The sequence below is a fragment of the Diplotaxodon limnothrissa genome, linkage group LG7, assembly GCF_057381915.1.
Source record: "Diplotaxodon limnothrissa isolate DT_005_m linkage group LG7, D_limnothrissa_male_GT1.1, whole genome shotgun sequence".
NCBI classification, from domain to species: Eukaryota; Metazoa; Chordata; class Actinopteri; order Cichliformes; family Cichlidae; genus Diplotaxodon; species Diplotaxodon limnothrissa.
Window position 1 is genome coordinate 12,260,395 of NC_140602.1, and position 26,983 is coordinate 12,287,377.

General features: G+C 39.5%; 1 protein-coding gene across 1 annotated transcript in view; it reads right to left on the reverse strand.

Moving 5' to 3' along the window:
- slco3a1a (solute carrier organic anion transporter family member 3A1a) overlaps nt 1-20,423 on the reverse strand; it is a 40,128-nt gene extending 19,705 nt beyond the window's left edge. The window contains exons 1-4 of the mRNA XM_085359210.1: nt 20,376-20,423; nt 19,606-19,714; nt 16,526-16,709; nt 9,555-10,011 (exon numbers count right to left, since the gene is read on the reverse strand). Coding sequence (XP_085215336.1) covers nt 9,555-10,011; nt 16,526-16,684 — 616 coding nt within the window. The 5' untranslated portion in view covers nt 16,685-16,709; nt 19,606-19,714; nt 20,376-20,423. The remainder of the gene's footprint in view (nt 1-9,554; nt 10,012-16,525; nt 16,710-19,605; nt 19,715-20,375) is intronic.
- Between the last annotated feature and the right edge of the window lie 6,560 nt (nt 20,424-26,983).

Genomic DNA, 26,983 nt, shown 5'->3' on the forward strand with positions numbered 1-26,983 from the left:
ACAATCCCCATCTGGACCTCATACATTATATAAAACAGAGTGAGGCCATCATATTAAACCTTTTGGGAGAGAAAAAAAAAGTGTGTTCATACCCTGTGTGTCTCCTTACAGATACATGCTGGACTATGGAAAATACATTTTTAAAAAGGCCTAGCCAGAGGTGAAAGAAGCTAAAAATGATTGTTTTTAAAAGTTGTATTTCTTTTCACCACTGAGGCAAGAGTACATTGGTAGTAATAATAATAATAATAATAATAATAATAATAATAATAATAATAATGGATTGCATTTATATAGCGCTTTACAATTCATTTACTCTCACATTCACACACTGGTGGAGGCAAACCACAGTTGTAGCCACAGCTGCCCTGGGGCAGACTGATAGAAGCGAGGCTGCCATATCGCACCATCGGCCCCTCTGGTCAACACCAGTAGGCGGTAGGGTGAAGTGTCTTGCCCAAGCACACAATGACCAGGACAGACAGAGCTGGGGACTGAACCGGCAACCTTCCGGTTACAAGATGAGCTTCCCAAACCCCTGAACCACGGTCGCCCTAAGAGTTCACAGACTAATGTCTTAACATGTAGCCCCATTTTGAAGATTTAGAATCAAAAAATTAATGCATCAGAGGGCAAATTTCCAAACCTACAGCCAACACTGATGAGAGGTCCTCCCACATACAGTTGTACTTCATAATCCAGGAGGCTTGTTCTAAGTGTGTCTATAATCTGTCTTTTCTTTCACCTCCCAGGTCAATGACAGTATGCTACTTTAGCCTGAAATGCAGTAACTTAATCTTTGAGTCCAATTAACCTTATGTCATTAAACTGTTCCAGGAAGCAGTGAAAGCCCTCATTAACCTAAATGGCACCAGTATTAGCTGGATCTGACCGAGGTGCATTTGTTTTTGTTTCATGTCCTATGGATTTAAATCCACACTCCCAATTAGTTAACCATGCCATTATCAGTATAATGATCAGTAAGGCCTTTTCTGGAAATTGCAGGATAGCAATTTCCAAATATTTGGGTAATGGATGCTTTGAATGCTATTACAACAATAATGATGGTCTTTTTGTGCTGTACGATTACATAAGCAGACTGGGCATGCTTTCAAACATACTACTGATGTGACGCTAGAAGCTCAGAGGACTCGGCCAGACTGCAAAGTCTGTGAACGCAGGGTCAGCAGAGGAGGACAGACACAAAGAGACAGAGGGAGAGAATGACGGGTAGATGGTGTGTAGGAGTTAATGTAACAGAGTGAAGCCTGGTCATACAGTGATCCGTTTGTAATCAGCTTTTAGACGCTGGAGCTGAGACGGTGCAAGACACAGTCTCCACTGTTGAGCAGTGGGCTGCTTGGATCAAGGCAAGGGGCAAAAAGACCAGCGCATATATGGTCTGTGCTGGAGAGCTGCAGCTGCTCTATTGAAGACGAGGAGCACAGAGAGGTTCTGGACTCTCTGACAGCAGCTGGTAACAGCTTCTTCAGCAGGTGGTTTGGCTTAATTATTAGAATAAAGATGCCAGCAGCCCATCTCTCCTTTTTTCCTCGGAAAGATGGGAGAAGCAGGCACATAAAAACACAGCCAAGTGTACAACATCATGTCCGCCACCAAATAAAATGGAGCACTAATTGTGCTGCATCCTGCGGAAAAGGAGAACTGATGTGGAAGATATGATGAGTGAAGTGTTTTGAGGACAAATAAAAGGCAGAAAGCATTTGGGCAATGTCTAAAATCATATTTCTATCCAGACCCTAAACTCTGTCACAGCTCTCTCATTCTTAATTTTAGAGTTAGTACAACGCACTGTGAGGAACTCATCTGTGACCTCATGTTTAGGTGGGATTTCACTACTTACTGAAGGAATTTACTGTAAGTGATAAGAGACTGACTGAACAAACTACTCTTTTAGGTCTTATACTAATGTCTCAGATCAGTGTAATTACAGTCTGAGTCAAAATGAAACCTTAGATGGGCGAGGTCATCTTAGACATGTGCAACTAAGAAACAGCATTAACAAACAAAGTCTACTCAAACTTTTAATCTTTCTGCTAGTACTGATTAATCTGTTGTGTATTATTAATAACTGTTTAGTCATTTGGTGTGTGAAATATTACATAAGTGTTACATAACACTAACGACATTTTTTCAAAGCCTCTAACTTGTGTTTCTTGTTTTTAAAACCAAGTCCAAAAACCAAAAGACATTCAACTTATAATGACAAAAAGTCTTTTTTTTTAACTTTCTTTTTAAATTAATTTTAAGTACTTAACACAGAAATCAATCATACAATACACTCTGGACTCTTACTTTGGAGAAGGATATGATCAATCCATCAGCCATTTTGCTGACTCAGCCTCTGAGGACAACGGCCAAAATTTCACCTTAGCCAGCAGATATCTGGGCCAAGAAGTGTTCATGGTCATTGTTAATGAATGGAGAAGCTAAATTGCTAATAGCAAATGGTTAAAGGAGTGCAACTTGTTCAGGTTAAAATTATACAATCCCTATTTTGCTCCAAGGGAGAGCAACAGGAAACCAAAGCCTGTTCAAACATGATCAGAAACAGACACCGAAGCTAAATCAAAATCTTGTCCCTTTCAGATTATCCTTCTATGCAGATATTAATACAGATTAATGTCAATCAAACTGCAGTGTCACAGAAAGCCTTCTGATTCAACACCTATTGAAAGGAGCATAACACAGTGGGACTGGAGAAATAAATAAAGGCTGACTGAGTCCAACAGTCACTTATGATTACTGCCTACTTATTGATCAGAGTCCATTTAATTAGGCACTGTTATCCTTCAGTCTCTGCCATCACTGATATGGGGATTAAGTGCTGAACATGCTTCTGTGTAATCCTAGGAGCCCACAGAGCAACCACTTACGCACCACTCAATCAATGAGGTTTGGGATTTGTGGTAAAGCCATGTGAATCCATGTAAGACCTTGTCCAAGGAGAGGGCTTGCTATAAAGTTCTTAAAAAGGACAGGTACAGGTATGGAAAGTCAAAGGTGTATCTGTGTGTGATTTTTGTTTTTAAGATCAGACTAGTGGCTGTATCCATCACTGCATCAGGATAGGAAAAATTCCACCCCCCCCCCAAAAAAAAAAGAAACACAGAAGCCTAACAACCGGACGTTTCTGTGGCAACAGTCTGTTGATGCCGCTGTGTTTATGATCTGTCTCATCCCACCTCTTATCCCAGTGCTCCTCCCTCAATGGATGACAAAAAAAATCCCCTTTTTAATCAGCAGTGACGGTGCCTGACCCAGATTGCCTCTAGAAGACTGCCTGGCTGCAGAGTCGGCAGGAATTCGTGATGAAGAGGAAAAGGTGTCACAAGCATGTTCAGACCAAAACAGTGGCTGTGAATACAGCAGGGTGCCAAAAATACAATAGAGATAATAATGAAAAAATTAATAATAAGATCAGATGGGTTGCAGCCAGGAGCTTCAGTGTACGACTGTGTAGGTTTCAGTGACAGAGGTTAAGGCTTTCATATCATGCCATCCTGTGATGATCCATATCATCTGACCTATTTTTTAAAGGCCAAATGTACACTTTTTTTCACTCCTTGATGGTGCAATTGCAGACTGTAAAAAGTCTTTCACCATCAGCGGAACTATAAAAAAAAAAACAGTCACAAATTGGTCAAACTCTGCAGATGTGTATTGCATGACTGATAGTGTCGGGAACAAGCAGCTAGAAGGACGAACCTATTGTCTCAACCGTTTGTTCAGTTTTGTATGACAATCTGACTTGAAACCTTAATCTTAAAGGTTAAGGATGGGACTCATGTTAGCATGGTAGAGTTGCTCTGAAGGTGCACAGGACTGTAAAAGAGCCTTGTCAATATAGTAACTGTCTATTGAATGCTCATTAACTGGCTAATTGTTTCTTCTCTCACTATTCTCACACTATTTTTCACACATTTTAAGGTGTTTATCCTTTGTTTTTGTTTTTTTTATTTGATTCCTTTTAAACTTTGTAAATGTAATTAAATTACAACAATTTAGTTGTTAACAAGTGAAACTGTTTATCTTTACATCTAATCGGCCCAGCCAGATATAAAGTGGAATAATCACAGCATGAGTGCAATATTAAATCCAAAAACAACAAATTGACAGGGAGGTGATTCACTTTAGATGACGAGTGCTCCTACTACACAGCAGAAATCTGGAATTTTACAAATCACCCCTTGTGCTAAATTCACACCAGTGTGAGGTTAATGAAACATTATGAGATAATTTTTCAAACTGGCCTCATTTGATTCCTCTAGATAAACAAACTCTTTAATTGGCTCTCATTGTCTGCAAACAGCAGCTTGTGCAAAATCTAACTATAAACTGATCAGTATGTCTTGTCTTATCGCTGCACGGGACTGAGAAATTACCTCATTAGAGGCAGGAATGGCGGAAGACTTGCATCAAACAACTCCTTTTACACAAATTTAATGAACCTTTCACTCAGGGCAAGTTGCTAATCAATTATAGTGATTTCCCCATTTACCAAAACTGGAGCACTGTTAAGGGTGCAGACTCCCACTGCTCTGCACTATGTCTCCTTGCTTCCTCTCTGACTCTTACTTGACGTGCTACTCAGAGTATTCAGGGATAATTAGTGATTAGCTCTAGGACCGCATGTTGTTGACCGGTTGGATACAAGATAATCTCGTGTTCATTGCCCTCTATAGCCTCTAGAACCAGAGTAGAAGTAACTGAGCAGGGAGTACACTGTATCAGGGCCTGCAACTCAATGCACTGTAAACTCCTCTATGCCAATCAGCCTGTAGAGCAGCAGACGGTTGCATGCTGTCACATATGGCGGACAGATAGTGTTCATTACAGTGATGCAGGGAAGCAGCGGCTCATTGATGAAAGGTTAATGCAACCCTATTTATCATCTTGAGATAAACCAAACTTCTGTTGCTAGGCAAACTTTGCATGCAGCTTATACCATGGATGGAAAAACCCATTTAGGATCTAATCCTTCAAGATGACATTACCATGCGCCGACTTTAAGTAGCTTATATAAACGCCATACCACAGCAGTGGTTTGGATTCAAAGCATTTTAGGAGGAATGTTGACAAGCTTCTCGAGGATCCCTCCGAGACCGTTGTCACTGCAACCACTCAACAATTTTCTTAACAAACCTGAAGCTAAATTTATCTCTGAGGGGCTAAAGTAAACAAAAATGGTAAAATATGTAGGTTTGAATAAATTAGCACTACATTTTGCCCTAGATAATAATGAGGGCTGAAGATAAAATACAAAAAAGTGATTGGAAGAAAAGTACAAAGACAGGAAACACATTTTTAAAGACTTTCCAGGTAGAAGTCTCTTTGGTATGATGTGGCTGTGAAAGTTTACCACAGCTCTTTGTCAAAAGGAGACAGAAACACCTCTCTGTGTGAAAGGAAGTTGTACACAAACAACAAGTGGAAAGTAAGACAGGTGACAGCCACACAGACCACCACAGTTTAGCGGCATAGAATAAGATAGAATTGATCTTGTAAAGGAAAGTTTGTATGTAGGCCGTAAGAAACCCCCACCCCAAAACTTATAATCACTACAGTAATGCGTAAACACTTTCTATACAGGTGCAAGGAAGCTTTCCTGCAGGGAAAGAAGGACGTTGGTTGCAGCCATATAATCTGTGGTGCTAGCACTGCCAATTAACCACACTCAGCAAACTAATCTATTACTGTGTCTGTGATTATACATGCAATATTTAACCATATATGTTCAACTGAACTCCATTTTGACTATTTGTAACTTTTAGACTTGTAGATTTGTTCCGACTTTTTTCCCTCCCATTTACCCAATTAGGAAATTAGTCACCAGGAACTTCCCTACCCAAAGCTTAGACTGAGAACAAATTTGTGCTTATAACTGTATGAATCACAGACTGTGATGTTTGTTAGCAGATTAAATCACGGAGACCACAGATTGCTAGTTAACAAACTGCTTTTCCTAATAGTGTTTTCATTATGTTTTCAGTGATGACTGTGGCCAATAGGGCATATACAAATGTTCTCTCACTATTCAGACAGACAAAGACATTTGAACTGCAAAGATAATGAGCACTGTGAATGATATAAATAATTTTAACCTACAAATTTATTCCTGAATGTGCCATATTAGTTGTCTAGCTCCAGAAATGATTGAAGTGGAAGTTTGATTCATTATCCTAAAATAACTACATCATTTTTTTTTATCCATTTCATACTTCCACTCAACCCTTGTGTGTACTATACTGCAGGCAACGCATGCTTTACATTACGATGACGTAATCAGAGGCTGTTTAAAACGTCTGACACCTAAACAGACAGCTGTGTGAAGTCAGTAAGACACACAACATCAGCTCTAGAGGCTTCTGTGTGACTGTCCTGGACACTGTATTTATGCAGTTGGGGGTCCTGTGGGAAGAGCCAAAATTAGAAGTGAATAATGAAAGGTCATGGAGCAGTGGGAATAGAGATCCTGTTGACGCAATCTGTCCAATCATATTTATTTCCTTTGGCCAGCGACCAGTGGCTACATCTAGACTGGAAAACAAACCAAGACAACAGCATCCAATAAAATACCTGATGATAAGATAAGATAAGATAAGATAGAACTTTATTAATCCCTCGGGTGGGTTCCTCTGGGAAATTCGATTGATGATGCTCGACTCCGCGGTGGCAACGTGATTCAAACTGACTTCTTCAGAACACTAAGGTACTTTCTTTTAAGTAGAACATGTAGCCTACCACTTACCAATGGAGGCTTAGCAAAAAAAAAATAAATCTATTAACAATGACAGAAAACATATTATAATCAGAAAGAGACCAAAAAGCTCTCTGAAGAGTCACAACAGACCAGCCTTTAGTGTGTTTTACAGTTGTTGTTAAAAGAGTAGAGACACATGTCTGCTGCAGTGTACACAGTAAAAGTAGGAAGGCAGAGCCTCTCGAGGAGTTGTTTTTCATAGGCCTGTGTGGTATGCGTGAGCGTCCCGGCCCAGTCAGACCCACCTCATTGCTGGCTGGTTGGCATTCCTGCCTAACTCTGTAATTATGACTCCTCTCCAGGCCTCTATGCTACACTCTCCCTGAACCACTGTACTGAACATGGCGCGAGACCTGCCCTCTTCAAAGGTATGTGCTCGTCACCTCGCCATTTAGTTCAGACCTTAACAATAACTCATCACTGGGTGGAAATATGCTTTGACAACAGTGACGGGTAACAGCTGTGCTGAGATAAAAACACCATCACTTACAGATTAGGATCATTAATTGTGCCGATATTTTTCAAACTGGGGCTGAGCTTAAAATGATATGATAGTGAATTAAACAATACGTAAAAACATATTTCTTCTGCTTTAAATCCTGACTATTTGTTAACACTTGCAAGTGTGAACGTGTCCAAGTCTTAATGTATCATCATTCTGCTGAAAATGAGACAGCAGTGGTTGCAGAGGAAGCTTTACTGTGTGTGCTAACACATCTGCCTGCGACTGCTGTGAGAACTATGTGTTAAAAGTAAGGTTTTATTGTTAAAGAATTAAAAGGCGTGCTCTTTATGTTATGAACATTTCCTAAAAACCAAGCCTAAACTCCCCATCAAAACACTCTCTGCAAACCTTTCTGCAGAGGTTAAATAGCCTGAAAAAGATTAGAATTGGAAAGGTGTTAAAGTATTAAATAAAGCACTTTTTTTAAATTAAATAATCTTGCTATGTTCACTTGATGGTCTATGATCCATATGATCCAGCTTAGAAGAAGCTGGAAGCTGAACTGCTGAACCATTTTTTCATTAATTATTTCACAAAGTGATGGATCCTTGCCATCTTTACTTCTCTACTTTGTTTTTGCTTGTTGTAAATTACTTGTGTCATTAGTTTTGATCTATTAAACCAAGTGTTTTGATTATTATGTATGTATATGTGTCAATAAAAGAAACTAAAGAATCTCTTGTTTCTATTATTGCCAATTTAAGGTATAGTGTGTATTCTGCTTTTATTCATTTTCTACACAGATGATCTTTACTGGTGTGTAGGGAGCTAAAGTGAACTATGAAACTGAAGCTCAAGACATTGGCCACAGAACCTGTTTAAAATTAATTAATGTGCAGTAAATAACCAAACACAGTGGAAGAACAACAAAGACTTATGAAACACAACTTGGTGTGTTTCTCAACATTGTTATTGCTGAAGTAAACTGAATGAATAATCCAAAAATGTAACAAAATATGAAAGGAAATTCAGACAATATACACCATTCATGGAGCTGGGGGCACATGACAAGCCTGCAGCAGAAGGATTAGGACAATCAGCTGAGCACGACTCAATAACACATTGTTCCTCGCTGCTCACCGCTTGTTTTTCCTCCAGCTCTCCTAGCAGCTTATCAGAGGAAGGCAGGACCAAATCTCTCCCCCCCTGTGCCTACCAAACTTCAATCACTCACAGTCCACTTCCCACTATAAACCGATTACAAGCATCGACACTGTGGTGCGAAAATGTTAAAGCCTTTTGTGATACTCTGAGCTCTGTTTGAAATCATAGAGCTCCTGACAATGTGCTTTTTAAAAAAAACAACAACAAAAAAAACACGTTGAAATAAACACAATGACTGGCAATCAAGAACATCAGCTTTGGCCATGAGATTACAAAGCACACTGCTGGCTTTGTCCACAGGTCACATCTGTATTGGAGTGACACACAGCACGCTGCTGTGCAAATGTATCAGGAAGGGTGTGTACCAGCCTGAACTCATCCTACATTCAGGCTCTCATTGTCTCTGCTGCACACTGGTAACAAACATTGCCTGCTATTCAGACACATCTCATGCACTCTATCAAAGGTTGATGTTTCAATCTGGATAACAAATTACAGGCCCAGTCAAAACATAGAGACAGACTGATTGGGATTTTTGCCTGTGGTTTACATGTAAAGGGAAAGATTAATCATGCATAACTGTAAGTCAATGAAACCTTTTTTTTAAATGAATACACTGAAAAACTTATTTTCAATTCTGTATGGTGTGTGTGTGTATGTATATCTATATCTATATATATCTATCAAGAACCTTACTAGTCAAATTTACAAATTGTAAGGCCTCAGATTTAGTTGCTCTCTAATCTCTAAACAGCTACTGTGAATTCACACTTTTGCACAGAAAGCACTCTGAATTCACCTTAAACCTAGCCACATCAGCAGCATCCTGGATTTGAGAGAGGAGCGCAAACACAGCAGACCGACACATTTCACCCATTTCTGGCCTCTTTACCACTTAAACCACTGCAATGGAGATTAAACAGCTCCAAGATGTGCTCACCTGGCACTCACATGAACAGGCCTGCGCTGGGAACAAAGGGAGATGGTGTGCAGCAGAAGTGCACATGCATAATATGTTGACTTAAGCTATGTAAACATTAGACCTGATGGCGATGAACAAACACACAAGGTTTCATTTCCTCGGGAAATCAATGTGTTGCTCAAAAAGAGCAAAACGTTTCTTCCTTTGATGACACCCTAAGAATTTTTAATATGGCTCACCTATATAGAGTGAGGAGTCTTTCTTCTTTACGTGATCATCGATGTAGGAGACCCCCAGGGGCTGCACTGGCGTGGCTCCAATCCCCAGCAGGACCTGGGCTCCGATCAGCAGCAGGTACATCATGTTGGTGTTGGCCTTGTTGTCACATACATTTTTCTCCGCTTGCTGAGCCTCTGAACTGTTACTACTGGAGCAAAAATCCCGACCCTCATTAGTCCTCCACACTTCCCCTATCTCATACTGATTTGTTAGAAACTCGGGTAAAGCTGAGAGCAGAGCGCCGAGTGCCATGACGATGCCACCGCAGCCGATCAGACGGGGCCGGTGTGCTTTAGCCCCAAAATAGCTGACAAACAGGATAAGTGCCAGGTTGCCTATCTCAAAGCTGCTGGCTATCACTCCGACGTCAGCACTCTGTAGGTTGAACCGCCGCTCCAGGGTGGTCAGCACACTCACCTAAAAACAAGAGGACAAAAAAAAGGAACAAATAAGTAAAATGTGGGGCCATGCGAATAATGTGGAATGAAGAAAAAAAAAATGTCGAATACATATCTGGATTTTAAAACAAGAGCCATTGAGGAAGCATGATTATTCAAACATAAAAACACACATTAACTATTAGTGGATCTAAATAGGGCCTGTGCTTGATTCTTTCAAGCACTGCTATAAATCACGTGTTTCCATCATCATCAGTCACATTGCTTTAAAGTGTGCCTTTCTACTGGAACATCCTGAATAACGAGCTGTTCAGATGTTCCACGCCGTGGCTCCTCCCAGGCAACAGGCCTCTGTTTCTGATTAGCTGGGCACAGCAACATTTACTTTCATTGCTTCTCTTGTTCACCAGCTGTCATCCAGAGCAAGAGTTAGAGCTTACCAGTAACTTCTAAACAAAGCAAACACAACAGAAAGGTTGTATAGGATAGTTTTTTGGCAAACCTGTTTGTCAGATACGATTCAGAGGTCAGGGAATAAATACTGTGAGGCCACATTTATAGTCAGGATATACAGAGACGGACAATTAACACTTTAAATTTAGTTAGACATGTGCATGCCATGATTTCTCAGTAAAGACGGATCTGTGGGAAGAGTCTCTCTGAGCAATGTGAACCACAGTGGCACATTTTAGAGAGTATAAAATGCTATTTATATATTTGGCTCAAACTGTCCTTTAAAGGGCACAACTACTTCCCTTTTCCCAACTGCCACTATGAAGGAGTTTTGATTGAGCTACTAAAAAAAAGAAAGAAAAGATCCTACTAACACAAACATCCCCTGAAAAGAGGGCCCCACCAGTCAACTTGTGGTTTCTGCTGCTGGAGCATTTTACACATTTCTTTTCCAATTATGGTGATTTAATGTACACAGTTGATTTAGGTTTATAAGCAGTTTTAATGCAGACAAAATCTTTGTGGCTCCAAGAGGCTCTGTGCTTAAGGCTTAAATGTGGAAAACTGCTCTTTTCGTCCGTCATGCAAACACACTTGAATGTTTCCTTACCTTGATGCTGTACATTTTAAGTGTTTGGTTTGCAGGAGGAATCACAGTGAAGCATCAGCTTTATATTTTTAAACAGTAGAACATAGAATATATTTTCAGCTTTTCTTGTATTTAGTACCTTCACTTCCTCCACAGCTGTCCTTTCAGTGACAGCTCAACACACTGTGTTCTCCTGAAATTGAACTGCAATCTGTATCTGTGGGTTTACTGGGTGCATTATCTTTACTTTATTTACCTGTGCACAATACTTACTACACAACAGGTGCGTAGACTGTCACTTCCAACAAAAAAAAACAATGCTATACAGTCTATCTGTTTTGCCATTTGGGTTTAAAATAAGCTGTCTTCTGTGACTTTTAGAAGTTAGATGTGACAGCAGGTCATTTTTGCACTTCTCTGAACACAACTGCAGTGACTCTTTCACTACTTATCAAAGTGCGGAGAAGATGATTGTTGGGAGCGGCTCATGCCGGAGTCCTTCAGTGAAGTTTGTTGGATTGAAAACTTCAGAATGAGTCATGACGTTTCTGCCCCTTGGGTGGCTCTTTCTCGGGAATGCAAACTCACTAGATGGGCTGCATTTATGCCTGGCTGGCTCTGCCCAGCTGGGATCTAAGCTCAATCCTGTTTTACCCAGCTGTTAGAAACAATAGTGAGCCCCAACAACCTGTTAACATAACAGCTGCAGCTCTACGCAGACATTAACATTGAAACAGAGGGAATAAAGCCACCACATCATCTCATCCCATTATCGAGAGCCTGCAGTCAGCACCTGTGACTGACAGTTTGAGCAGTGGAAACCCTCTGGATGAGTCATACTCTGGTCTGCAGGTTCAACACGTTTCTGACTTCAACAACCAGCTTTCCATCACGGTTTTTTCACTTACAAGCATAAAATACACAGGAAAAACTGAGAGGAATGCTTAATGGTCAGTGGTCAAAGCCACATTTTCTCCGCATCACAACTCAGACTGTGGAAATGTTTAATCTGTCTCACAGCAACAAAACAAACCTCGTCATGCTGACAACCCATCAAATATGAGAAGAGCAAACCTTATGTGAGCATGAGGAGACAATTTTTCTCAGGATGTACTGACCAGGCATTTAATTATCAACATGCAGAAGAAAGCTGCTCACTGCTGACAGTCACTTCTGCACATTGAGGTTCAGCATTGATGTAAATGTGCAGAAATGGTGCTATTTGTGATGGGAGAGCAACTGTTTATAACTAAGCTTCTGCTATTAGAATGGAATCCAATCTGTTTTATGAGGTGTGGCTTACAGCAGGTTGAAGGTTATCTAAAGGTATTTGAACAGGGCTGCATAGGTTATTTTTAAAGAGCTCTGTTAGTGGCATCCAAAAGAAGCTGCCTCCACAGTTTAGGACATGGGCAAAGAGATGAACTTTTAGTTAGTACTTTCTCTTTTTAAATAACTTGTATAGCATAGTTTGAACACTTCTTTAGAAATGTACTGCAGTTTTCAAAACAACATTTTACACTTTCACAGAATCTGATATCTGACAGGTGTGTTAATGGTTATACTCGTGTTCCAATCAACAAAAATGGCTGAAGTAAACCAAAAAATGTCTGGTAAGTTACTAAACAAATCAGATCCCACCTAAAACCTTATGTTAAAACATTATAGGTATTATATAATACATTATATAAGTACTGAGATTTCAAAAGGACAGCCATGTTTGGGCTTCCTCCGTGTTTGAACACACTTGGTGTGACAGGCCTGCAGCGCCAAGACAAACACTGTTGAGGTTCAGTTGTTGCACTTTGTAGTAGAGCAGGGTGATATGGCCAAAAATATTTATCACGATATATATTTGAAAATTTGCGATAACGATATAACCGACGATATAATTGATGCGAGACAAAATACAACTCCACAACATTACTAGCGCAAAAAGACAACCTTCCATTTATTTTCACTTAAACAAGAAGCTGGTTTTTATGTACATTAAAGCTTTATAAAAATGTAACAGTGCAAATGCAAATTCCTTGCTGAAAGTTTAACCAAAAGGCATTTCCAGTAGAAATGGGCTGACATATCCTGAGCATAACCACGTATAATATGGTTATATGGTTAAAAAGAGGTGCTTTGCAACATTAAACTGCAGTGTGCAGTACGCATTTTTCGGACCATAAGGTGCACGGGATTATAAGGCACATTAAGCGAAACAAAGCAGTCAGATAAATCAAACTTTATTAAACTCATTCTTCTTGCTTCCTCCACTTCTGTACCATTGATTCATTAATGTTGAATTCTCTGCAGCTGCTCTATTCCCATGTTGTTGCAGTATATTAATGACTAACCTCGTATTGTGGATGGATTATCTCAGTTGTTCTCCTGACTGAAGTTTGGTCCGTTTACAGCATCCTGCCATGCGATTGCATTTGTCTCTAACCATGAAGAACCTTCACGTTAACTTTTATAAGTGGAAAAGTGTTAGTGTTCGTCCTCCAGCTTCACTGTTTATGTTATGCTAACATAGCTGTGTCGCTAGCGATCACGTAGCACATCATTATATACCAGCTAGCCCAACTTCAGTAACCCTACAAACGTCACTGCTGTTTAGTTTCCTGTCTTCATTTATGTTGGAAGTGATAGCAGAGCTGTACGTTTGATTTTTTTCAGAAATCTCTCAGTCAGAACATGCAATATCATGCTTAGGTAACTAGCGAAACTAGCGAGCTAACTTCCGCTAGCTTCCTGCTAACTTCTAACTCCGTTAAATGTAATAACTTTTGTTTTCATGGATGCCTGGAAGTTAAACTTTATAGTTACACCTGGTAAAGCAGCAATGCTGATCGTTTTATTAAAGATGAAAGAATTTAGAAAGTTTTTAACTCTAAGTGATGCTGCAGTGTTGTTTGACCTGAAGCATACGGAGTTTAGGACCCAGATTACTCCCAGATTTAAGAGCATCTTAGTCCGACAAATATGACAATAACAACGGCCGCTTGCATGTTCTGCAAAAAAATGTGCTTTGTTGTGTATCTGATGGACAAACACCAAACCAGTTCCACATCACGGAAGTTGCACCATTTTTACAAACCAATTCTGGTTCATCTGTTTCACTCAACAATCGGCCATGTGCGTATGAAAACAAAGGCACTGCGCATGCGCGTTTTACTCCCATTCTATCGCGATATTTCATTTTCCTATCGTTGCCTAACATTATACCGGTATTACCGTGAACGGTATAATATGGCCCAGCCCTACTTTGTAGCTCAAAGCTTTCAAGTGTCAGATTTGGTGGTTTTGTGAGAAGTGATAACATAAGCAATAGATTTTGAACTCTTGGGCCCTGCATACAAAAACTGACCAATGCTTTCTATTTATAGATTTACATATAACACCACACCCTAAATTTAAAATTTTAATCAGGCATCACTATTTAATGGATGTTTGAATATATTCATCATGCATGTGATCTATTGATATCAAAAGGCAGCAACAAAATACCTTTTTAACCACGGCAAAATAGAGCAGCTTAAATGGCCATACTTCAGATGAGTTGCTGTTTGTTTACCTATTGAAAGCCCATATCCTGAGTGCACATACATTATGTTAAAAAGCTTTGGCATGATTGTAAGCCAGGACTTTAGTTTCCTGTAATACTGTGATTCAAACTCTATGTCCACCAAACTGAAATGATTAGTCAATTAATCCAGTGAATCAAAAAATTTAATTCATTTTTCAGCTATTTTAGCAATTAATAAATCAGTTCTGTCATTTTACCAAGCAGAAGGAATGGAAATATTCTGGTTTTAGCCTTTTATATGTCTTTATAATATCTCATCATAAACTGAATATCTTTGGGTCTGTACTATTAGTCTAGTATTGTAACATACCTAGTAATGACAGGAAAAGAAAAGAAAAAAAGTTATAGCCCTAATGTGCATTAGACCATTGAACTCGACTGCCTAGAACAATCTTTCATTATTTGCTTCAGACTCAAAGCCGTTAATTCCCTCTGTTCACTTGCACAACTAAAAAGAACAGGCCTAATAAATCACGGACTGCAGACGTACATGTGTGCTCTCATGTGTTTGTGCAGGTTAACCGTTCCCCTGTAGTCAAGCTGCTAAATCAGGAGGCACAGCGTGCTGTTACTGTAAGTGTCTTGTGCTGTAAGCAGCTCACAGAAATCAGAGGGGGTCGTGATAGTTAAATTTTGCCCCTTTGCTGCCAGTAAACACTCCTAAGCACCTTCATCCAATCAGACACCGCATTAGCTCATACAGGTCGACACCAGCTCATTAGACTGTCACTAAGCCAGGTACCTCAGTCCTGGCTGAGTAAATGATATTCCATGTAAATCAGCTCGGTGGGTTTTACAAACAAAAACAGGCCCAAAAGCTTGGCACTAAGTGAATGATTCCAAACCTCACCTGCAGGTCTATCTTTCCTTTCCTGTTTAAACAGGTGTCCAGTGCCAATAAACTACAAAAAAACTGCAAATGCCTGTTTAATCTGAAATAAACAGTGAAGAAAAAGACCCCCCTCCTCCCCGTAAGCGACTCCCGAGTGGCACCACTGTGCTCTGTTGTTGCTGGGCCACAGGATGCTTGATGCTCAGCAGGTTCAGTAAGAGTTAAGATAAGATGTTCCACTCCAAATATGGACAAGATATTTAGGGTTTTACTCTAATAATTGAACAAGCAAGCTGAGAAATCAGTGTGATTCTTGGAGAATAAACACTGCTAATATTGAAACTAAATGTTCAGAGTGGTTCGCCCGAGGTTGTGAAAGATCCTCTGGGACCCTTTGAGGAAAAATTTGAAGCACTTCAGGGAGCTTTGTTTAACAAAATCTATATTAGGCATTCCTGTGTTCAAATTTTACTGTAACACTCCATCATCATCATCATCATCATCATCACCAAGACACATTTCAAAGATTCATCAGAAGAAAGCAGGTGTTAATTATGTTATTTCTCATACTAACAGTTTATTTGTATGAGTAATAGTAAATGTGAAAGCTTAAGTAATGGAGGGGAAATTTTTGACCTTGAATGTCATTTGGGGTCAAAGCAGCCAAATTCTGACATCCTAAATATGTTTAGGCTATTATTACTAAAGCTAACCAGAGTTTTAAAGTCACCCTCTGGTAAATGGATGGTAAATGATGATTTAGTTTGAGTTGTGACACATTAGAGATAAATTAGACATGAGTGAAAAGTAGCTATAGAGGTTTTCCTCACAATAAAAACACAAGCAAAAGAGTGGTAAAGGGCATACTATCCTAAAGGGCAGACTTTACTGAGAAGAAGGCAGGTTTCTGTCCTGACACTGTTCTGCTGCATTAGTCAAAAGCATGCAGAGCAGGAAAAGCCCCAAATGCAATAGCCTAGTCCCAGTAAACACAGATCTGAGCAGCCCCCACTGCAGTGGGGTCTCAGTTCACACTGCAGGCACTCCGAGTCCTGCGTGAGCTCGGGTTGTGTTGTACTCACCAGGTATGCTCCGACGGTGCCCTGTGCCAACATCAGGGCGCATTCCGATATTAAGAATATCTTGATATTTGAGAAGCACGAGGAGTTTTTGCGGGGACCGTCTGCTTCCAGCATGTCCCCGCCGCTCCGGTCCGGGTCCCTTTGCTTCTTCACCTGCATCCTCTCCTACGTTAGCCTCACAGAACTACGAGAAATCGAAACACACAGCAGGGTGACCAAAGGCACACACTGGCAGGTACAGTGTTTCGCTTTTCGCTTCCCCTGGAGGCTACATTCGGGGTGCTCCTTGGCGCCGTTCCTCTCGATTCAACAAACTGTACTCTTTCATCTGACAAGCTACCAAACACACATCCAAACTCCGCGGGGCTCCGTCGCTCGTCTGCGTCTAAACATTGCCTCCTTGTCGACGCGCAGAAACATGTGAACTCCCTGAAGGTGTTAGCAAAGGCACAAGTGAGACGCGGACACGTAGATTCCTGTCAGATCGCATGTTTCCGCCGCGGACTTCAGTGGTTTTTCGCGGCGGCTCTGGATTTTGCTCACCAGGTTCTTATTTTTCTGCTAAACTCCGGCCGTGCCGGTCTGTCATTATCCCTAACTCACACAGAGCTTGCCCTGCCTCCGCGCTCCCACCTCCCTGTACTACTCTCCTCCTCTGCGAGCACAAGTGCGGCCCTAGAGGCGCTGCAGAGAAGCGTCGACTCCGCTCAATTTACATCTACTACAGTAGTCCTGTAGGGCCTCGTGCTTGTACTGTCCACAGGTGTTTAAGAAACACTTAACTATAACAAATTGCCATCTTCTCACACCATAAACTCTTATGTGGTTTTTGCTGGTTTGAGGCTAGCTGCTAAACCGATTCGTTTGTCAACTACAGTTTTAAGTAATTTACCTAAGAAAAATGCAAATGAAGTGAAGAATACAATATGGTTGACACGCCATACTTTATACTAGTACTATTAAAATATAGAAATAGAATATAAAGACAAAAAACGGACCAGGACTTTAACAGGCTTCAGAGTTAAGCATTTTAGCTACCGCCATCTCGTGCCCTTTTTCTAAACCAGCAGTTGTAGAAGCTGTAAGCTAACTTAGCTGGCTAGCTAAACTGAGTAGCAAGAATCGCTAATTTACTTCAGTAATACAGTTCTAACTTTCGATCATGTAAAACAGGCTACAAATTATATACATGTTGGACAAACCTGGCAGCCAACTTCTTAGACTGTCTTTTAGTATAAGAGAAGACAGAAATGAAACCCACCTGTCTCTAACCTACACTTGTAATAGGTCAGTTATTTTAAAACAAATATCCTTACAGTTGCCACAAACAAATAATTAGCTAAAGTGAGCAGACAGTAAGAAGGGATTACCAAAGTGCTAGCAGGGGCTCCATAGTGGGCCACAAAGGTACTGCAGGTGGTCCAAAGTAATAATAATGTACAGTTACATATTTATATAAATACATTTATTCATATAAAAAAAGATAAAACTGGCAATATAAGGGGGTTAGCTTGTGCTATTAATCAATACTCTGACCTAAATGTACAACACATGTATTGACTTTTGTGTCTAATTTGCAGGTGGCTCACATATTGGGCTTATAACTTAACACAAAAAATTCAAGGAAATATACCAATTTCTCTTGTATTTTAATTAGAGTGAAAATGTAAGATTGAGATTTTCTGGTTTTTAAGTGTGCCACAGCACTGGTGAGTTTGGGAATAGCTGTTCCATTTTAAATTTGGGGATTAATATACTTTAAGAGCCTTCCTCTAGTGGCCATGTGAGGAACTGTAGTTTTATGACACACTTCCTACATGTTTGTAGTGCTTATGGGAAGCTAGCGTTCATCTGTTTGCTTTTTTATCTAACTCAAAGTGACAGCAGCCTCAAGAATTGCCATTTAAATAGTTATCCAATCATTAAAATAGTTGTAAGAAGTTGCATGAATAATAAAACTAAAAATCATCTTGTAATGACATCACAGCAAGTGTGACACTAAATCCATTTCTAAAATGAAAGACAAAGATACAACTTATTGAGAATTCACAAATACATTATAAATTAAGAAAATTGCTGGACATGCGTGTATAGCCTATACAGCATCAGTGCTATGGACAGGCTATAAATGTATGCATATATGGTTTAAAATAGCAAAGTCAAATTTATATCTTGTGAATCGGAATCAATTAGCATATGCTCTGCTACCAACCCTGAGCTTACATTTTCAAATTTGACTTTATTCTAAAGTTCTGTGATCCATCTTCTTCTGCGTAACCAACTCAGGGTTGTGGGTTGGCTGGAACAAGCTGTCAAAGGAGTGAGAGGTGATGGTACATCCTGGACAGGTCACATATATATATATAAACTCCACACAGAAAGACCCAGATTGGATTTAAACTCATAACCTTCACCTTCACGGTGTCGCATGTGGTAATAATCAGCTAAACCTTGCAGTTGCATCACTTTAACACTGCCTTGCTAAAACATATAGCAGGAGTTGTGATGTTTGCACAACCTTTTCCAACCTTTATCACTGGATTACCATGCTCAACATTTCTGGCACGAGGTAATGGAGTGGCTATGATGTAATGTAACCACATAATGTGATAATGATGGTGTGGAAATAAACAGGACGATAAACAAAATATCGCGTAAAGGCTGTCAGGATTTTCTGCACGGGTCTACGCACAGTTTTAGATACAGCAGCAAGAGATGGAAAAGCAGCACATGTAAAGGTCACGGAGATGAGTTGGTAATCGATCAACTGTGAGATGTGTTTGGTTTTTTTTCATTCAGTATGTGTCAGTGTCCTTTTTAATGGCATAAATATGGGGAAATGTCAACAATAATAAATATTTTTAAACCAGTGACAGTGTAAAAAAATAAAAAGCAACATAAAAATGAAGTTGATCTCACATTATTCACAACATTCACCTACAGTTCCACTGGTATGACAAACCCAGAAGACCTGAAACAGACTCTTTCTCACTTCCTTTGGAAAAACGAGGAGCCAAAGCACAATGAAAACAATAAATGATCACTGTGTTTCAGCCACCAGCCCCCTCATTTTCAGAAACCTTTGGCAGGTGTCCAAAGCGAGATGATCATGAATAGTAGACGTTCCCTCACTCTTGACCGGCACACTCCCACACGAAAATGCTTCCCACACTGCTTCCTACGTTCAGCCTGTCGGGAAAAGCAAAACACAGAGCGTGAAGATGACAGTTTTAGTGTCACGTGGTTCAATTATACAAACTGTGGCATAGCCTTTAAGTTCCAACTGAGCAACGATGTGGCAAAACCGAGACATGTATGTAAATATTGAAACGAGCAGTGTAGTGAGAAATGGAAATCTAAGGTACAGCAGAGTGGTTTGCTAGTTTCAAATTGTTCACAGACCCTACACAGCTGAAGCACAACGTGTGTCTGTGACACTTGGGGAGTATCAATGATATTCAGTGACTCCATCATCACCGATGCTTTTCCCAGAAGGCTCCCACCTTCTTTAGCCTGCTGCCGTCTGCCTGCTTTCACCAATGGGGATGCTGATCAGCTTATAAACAAGTGTGCTGGTATTTGTTCATACATAGCTGACAATTTCTGTGACTTTCTTTTTCACTTGTTGATAGGTGCTTTAAGGTACTCAGGACTGATTTGATCTCCAGTCATTTTGAAGGAGGGTGTAGCTACTGTATGCTGCAGGATGTCATCAAGACACTGAACTAAAAGCAGTTATTAAAACAGTAAAATTTTGCATTTCCCCCTCTCCCTCCTCACAATGCTTTAAACACTCTAAAGCATTTTCACACAATATCCATAAAATTTTGGTAGAATGAAATCTGTTTACCTTGGTTCAACATCTGAAACACAGAAGAAGTAGTCCGCTTCAGAACTGATTCAGTGCTGGAAATGTTTAAATTAGCCAAGGACAGAGAGTGCAGGACACATATCACCAACTGGCTCAACATAGCCGCAATTTGACCTTCTACGGAGCCAACAAGTTAGCAAACACTGTGAGACATTTGCTTTTTCACTGCTCTGCAGTGGGCTGCAGTGCATTTATGAAAAATTAGAGTTCCTTTTAGGGATATGTTACAATTATAAAACATGCCATTTGTGTATTATATGAAGAGAAGATATATTAAAAAGCTCATGTTTCATACCATTCTGATGAATCAGTCTGAGCAATAGCAAAAGTGAAGGAGGAAACAGGAAGAAGGAGAGGGGGATTTTTGACCTTAAATTACATTTCGTGCCAAAATCAGCAAACCACCATGATACTACAATCAGGATTCAGTCGTCTGAACCGTCGGTGATGTTCTGCATTGGTCAAAAGCAAAGCAGGCAAAGAAAACAAATCTACTTCTTAAATTCAATGTTGTTTTTCACTGAAGATTATAGAGCTTTAGGTATTTTAGTGAGATAAGAGAGTCTTGCAGTGTTTCTTTTGAAACAAATAAGATGGAAATTAAGATAAGAACAGATGCTACATCCATGGACAAATCTGCCAGAGAGAAAACATGTTTATACAGTTTATTTTAGTATTTTAAATACATTACATCAGTCTGTACTTTGTGATTCACATTAGTTTTAACAAGAGCCATTTGTAAAGCAGATATGTGTGTGGTTCTGTTGAGTTCTTTCCTGCTCTGTGCGTGTGTGTGTGCACCACTGTTTACATACAGTAGACGTGCAGAGACATGAGTCAGGTAACCAGCAGAGGGTGGAGACAGCTTGGTCCGGTGCCAGGAATGTATGAATGGAGAAGTCTGCAGAGTATTGTTCTGCCTTCTGAAACAGCTGCTATTTATAGGATTTGGAAAAGGGTGGATTGCGGGAAAAAAGCCCAGCCCATTTGGGAGACAGTGGGGAAAACTGAAGGAGTCTGAGGAATGACTGGGAGTACAAACAGTCGTGTACTTTAACTTTTCCTGTTTAAATTTCAAAGGAAAGCATGCTGGCCAAAGAAAAGCTACATGTGTTTTTTTTAGTCATTTAAAGTCAAAATCTATCTTTTTCTGTCATCATTATCTTTATGTCATGTAGAAAGCTTACTTTAACTCCCGGATATTTAATTACGGCACACTTCTAGATCTCTATGTTACTATAGCAGAAGCTACAGTAGCCTCTACTATAGTGATTCGCAATTAAAATTACAATTAGACAAGCAGTAACACTTTAGATGTTGAAACTTTAAACATCAATTGAACAACCAGTGAAAAAACAGTGTTTTTTTAGTTCTCAGAACCTTTTTGATCAGCTCATATCGGCCCTTGGTGCAGCTTTCTGACACAAGCTCTTTTAGCTGATGCCTCTTTAATGGCACCCTCCCTTTAATATATCTTTCCTGTGATTGGCTGTTATTCACAGACAGAACTTCGAGGCTTTTCTGTTCACAGAGACTAACATGACCATATTAGGGAGATCCCCTCTTACTGACATCATACAGAGCCATGAAGAGAAAAAAGAATTTGAATATCAAATGTTTTGAGATTTTTGGCTCTGAATGAATATTTTTGCATTGGCCCCATGGCTTTAAACTTAAAACTTTAATATGAGCATCCACATTACATATGATATATAATAACAAGGAAAAGCACAACTGGCCCAGTTAGGCTTGAACACTAATACTGTGGTTGTAGTAGAAGCTACTACAGTGGAGACTCTAATCTAATCTTTTCTGTGTAAATATTTCCTTTATGAACTATATTTCTTACACAGGGCCAATGTGGAGAAAGCTATAAAACATTACTCTCACACACCAGCAGTGTCTCTGACTTTTCACGGCTCACCTCACTTTGAGTCCCGCAGAGGGTTTCACCTCTGGTAAAGGGCTCGGGGCAGTTTTTCCTTCCCCGTCTGCTACCTGCAGCTGTCAGTTTTTGTGTCCTTGTTGCAACTGAAACATCAAACACAAATTTAGGCAGGGTCCACAATTTGAACACCTGCAGCTCTCTCTCTCTATATATATATATTCAGCTCAGTGCTGATCTTAGAGTTATGCAATAGTTTGCACAGAACACAGAACCAATCATTTTACAGTCTTCATTTCATTAGGCCTCAGCAATCGTCCACAAAATCTCTTCATCCTTCTCTTACGCCACTGTGGCTATGGAAACAGCTCCTGGAGGATATGGGCAGCAGGCTCCGCGCAGAGGGACTTTATTTTTATGTTGTGAACTTATCACCAGATTAATTGGAAATGTGATGTGACTCGCTGCAAAAACCCAGTGGTCATTTTGGGCACCCGCTAATGCCAAATTGGCTTTATAAAGACTGTATTTATTTTTTATAAATATTTTTGTCTCATAAGAATCCTTTTATAGCTTTAATATTTAGTTAAGTAAACTGTATAAAACAGTTTTCATCTAACTGACTGATGTGGAGTTGGTCTAATAAGATAAGAAAAGATAAGATAAGAAATGACCGTGTACAATAGTACAACGAAATTGAAAACTGTCCCACGTCAGCACTAAGTACAACTAAACACAACAAAACACAACACAACAACACACAGCAGATGTTAAAGTGGGTTTTTTTTAAAGTCCAAAAAAGGTATGAGCAAAAAAGACTTGACTTAATAAATAAATAAAAGAATGAGTGAATGTTTACTGCACATTATTATTGCCCCCCAAAAATGTCCAGGGAGGTAACCAATGAGATCAGCTAATGCAGGGATGTCGAACTCTTTTTAAATCACAGGCCACATATGGTCCACTTTGATCTTACCCACTAAACAGTGGACGTCAGACAGATGTGCAGATCATGTTTTTATATATATACCAATTCTGGACATCTGTGTGACATCTGAATTTGGTCGACAATTTGGATGTCCAACCATCACCCAACCTGGACGTCAGTATGATGTTCAACATTTGAACTTTGGACTGGGTAATTTTCTTGAACATCATGTGGATGTCTATGGCAGGCGCAGGAAACTTACATGATTAAGAAATGTAATTTTTTTTATTTACAAATTTCAACATTGTTATCAACATGATACGTATAAATGTGGATTATTTTTAAACAAACACAATTTATTATGTATTAGCCTATTGTTTTATTCAGTAGGCTATTACATGTTTGTGATCGGTAGCAGAAGTTGCAACCGACAGTATGTGCAAGTGTGTGTGTATGAACTGGACATACTTTGCAAACTGCCTGTCAACAACCACAGTTGGACTATAAATAGCCCGTACACAGAGGTCCTATGAATGTCAACACTAGAAGTACAGTATAGTAGATGTAAAAAAATTTTTAAAAAGACATCAAAACAAAAGTTGTTGCGGACCAAAATTGCACCTCCAAAAAATGACTTAAAAAGACGTCACTACAACGTCACTTTGTGCATGGGGCAGACCAGTGAAACTCCAGTTTCTGTCAGTGTAAAAAGTTGAACTATGTATTGAGATATCTTAATATGACACAAATAAGAGCAATTTAAACATTATGTGTCAGTTTTTCTACATGGTAAAGAACTACTGCTGTAGTAAATGTAAAAAATCATTCTTCTCATCATCATTTGAGCGATGATTGTAAGAATGTTTGTAAAATTACAGAAACCTATAATCCAATTACACAGCAAAATCTCCAGTGTTAAATTAACACTGGAGAGTGTCTATATGGGTCCACACCTCTGAGTGTTAAATACAACACCGTTGAGTGTTAAATTAACACTTTTGACAGTGTTATATGTTTAAAAGTAACCTAGTCAGTTTTGAAGATTAACAATGGCTAACACTGAGCAGTGCTGATTTTCTAACACTGGAATATTTCTAACATTTTGAGTTATTTTCCAGTGTTAGACAATGTTACATGTTGTAAATATTTCTTAACAAAATGCAGTAGTTTATGATATTCTGTGATCACTAGATGTTTTATATTATTAAACAATACGATATATTTAATTAAGATATATGAATGACAATGCAAGTTTAGCAGTTCAAAAAATTCTACATAGGAACAAGTTATTTAGATGTATCACCACTTTGCCAGGGTCTGGAAGAAGACCCAAATTGCCAACCTCATAGGAAATTACTTAGAATATTCAGGAACAACCAAGGAACCACTCAGGCTCAAGCCTGCCATGAACTGGAAACTGCTGGAACACCACAGTGTCACTGTCCACAGTGAAGTGAGTTTCACGTCATCGTAAATCGAGAGGGTGCTGACTAAGACCGAGGAGCCTGCTCCAAAACTGACACCTTTTTGCTTGACTGAAATTTGCAGCTGTCCACATGGACAAGCAAAATGCCTTCTTGAGAAGAATTTTGTGGTCAGATGAGAAAAAGATTGAGGTATTTGGCATGACAAGAGGTACGTTTGGAAGAGTAAAGGTGAGGCTTTCAAGTCTTAAGAATACTGTATCAACTGTTAAGCGTGGTGGTGGTGGCATCATGTTCTGGGGCTGTTTTGCTTCAAGTAGTACTGCTACAGAGTGGTCAGAAATCCAACCAGAATTATACCAGAAGGTTTGTGATGACTACCAAATGCTTCTGGTTGAGGTGCAACTTGCTAAGGGACATTTAACCAAACATTAACAGGGGTGTATCTATACTTGTATGAGTACCTGTATGTATACTTTTGACCCTGTGTGGGATAAAGAAAATCTAAAACAAATTCAAACGTGTTCATCCAATTCTTTAAAAAAACAGTCCAAAATTACCATGACATGATGTGTGCATAAACCTTTTGCCAGAAGAACTGCTGTAGGTAACATTATGACACAGGCAACTTTTTCCCCTTATATTTGCATTTTACACCCATCATACACTTATCAACTTATCATTCCTTATCTTTTTAAGCTGACTTCTCAGAATAAAGCTGTAACTATCTTTACTAGTGCTACCATTGTTGCAGCTTGAACCGGTTGGTTGTTGTAGCATGTACAGGTTTCTTATTTCAACAACATTAGATTGGTGGATATTCTCGCCGAAGTTCATTGCATGTTCTTCTTCTTTGAGTGTGGAACGTTTTCAACGTGACATCCTGAGACTCTGGGTGCCGATCAATGCTGCTGAGCTTAAATTTCACTTGGAGGGAGCTGCCTCTGCAGAGGATGTGCTCACTTAAAACGTGCATGGCTGAAGGAATGTTTTCGCTGGAGAACCCCCAACATGTTTCCCGTGGTGTCAAATCACCCTGCCCGCATTCATACTACTCAGTGACTTCAGTGTTTGTTTTTTTTAATGTTTAATCGTGTGCCAAGCACCATAACAAAGACACAAATTTAAAACTCAACTTTAGCTGCTGGAACGCAGCTATGTAAGCCAGTGACGTATGCTTAACTGTTAAATATGTGACTATAGTTCTCTCAACATTGATCCCTAAATTCTTACGACACAGATAAGATGAGAAAGAGAGTGAGACCCAAATGGTGCAGCAATATCTAATGTCATAATCTGTGAGCAAGGACAAATGAAGTTTAATCACTAACTCAATTTTACCCCCTTTTAGACTTTAGCAGAGATCTTAAGGGTGTATAAAAACTGCATGAAAGTAAGGAAAGCCAAATGGCATTCAGTAGGGAGTTGATGAAATGTCACCAGGCACTTATTGTGATTGTGTCCATTCTAAATATAGCTTCCTGCTGTCTGTTCTATATTTCAAACTGTTTCGTGCTGCTGCACTGATCTCTATTTTTACACCAATATCAAAAGAGAGGGCAGCGTGTGATTTTAAAATAGCGTAATATTATCTGTGTCACTGGGGAGAGGTTTTCAAGCATGACACACATAAAGCAACATGGTCTGGTTTCCTTTCCATGGTAAAGTCAAGCCAGTGGCTATATTTGCTTATTTACAAACGCAAAATGGCCTTTGATAAGCTTGCTGTTTTCCTGACTTTGTGCCAAATTGTTGTTTCTGAACGCAATCCACATCAGCCAAATGTTGCATTCTCATATTTGATGATATCTTTGAACAATAGCTAAGGATTCTTCAAGGGAGAATTCCAGGTAATGTGCGACTCACCTCGAATGAATTCACAAGCATACAAAATGTAACTGCTAAAACCAGTCCAGCGAGTTGGATGGTGCACATGAAAAAAGTCACCTAAGGAAAATGACTTTTGAGCCAGCTGAGCATGGGAAAAATGCACTGGAAAGTTTTGAGTTACAAGTGAGGTAAGATGGAAACAATGGCAGGACAGATCGAGGAGATCACAAATGGAAACTTCCGAGAGGACATTTGAGTCAGACTATTTTTTTTTCTTGCGTTGCCCTTTATTTGCCTGTCAAAACAATATATGCAAACATGAGTTTGCTTCACTCAGACGGCAAGTAAATAGACTGGTTCCTATACAGCGCTTTTCTACTTGAACACTCAAATCAAAACAAAACAAAAGAAAATGCCACAGTTAACAATATTCATAGAAGCTTTTTCATAGAAGCTGTTTTATACACGTAAGTGCTTTCTATCTAATATTCACACTCCAACGAATGCATTGCGGAGCAAG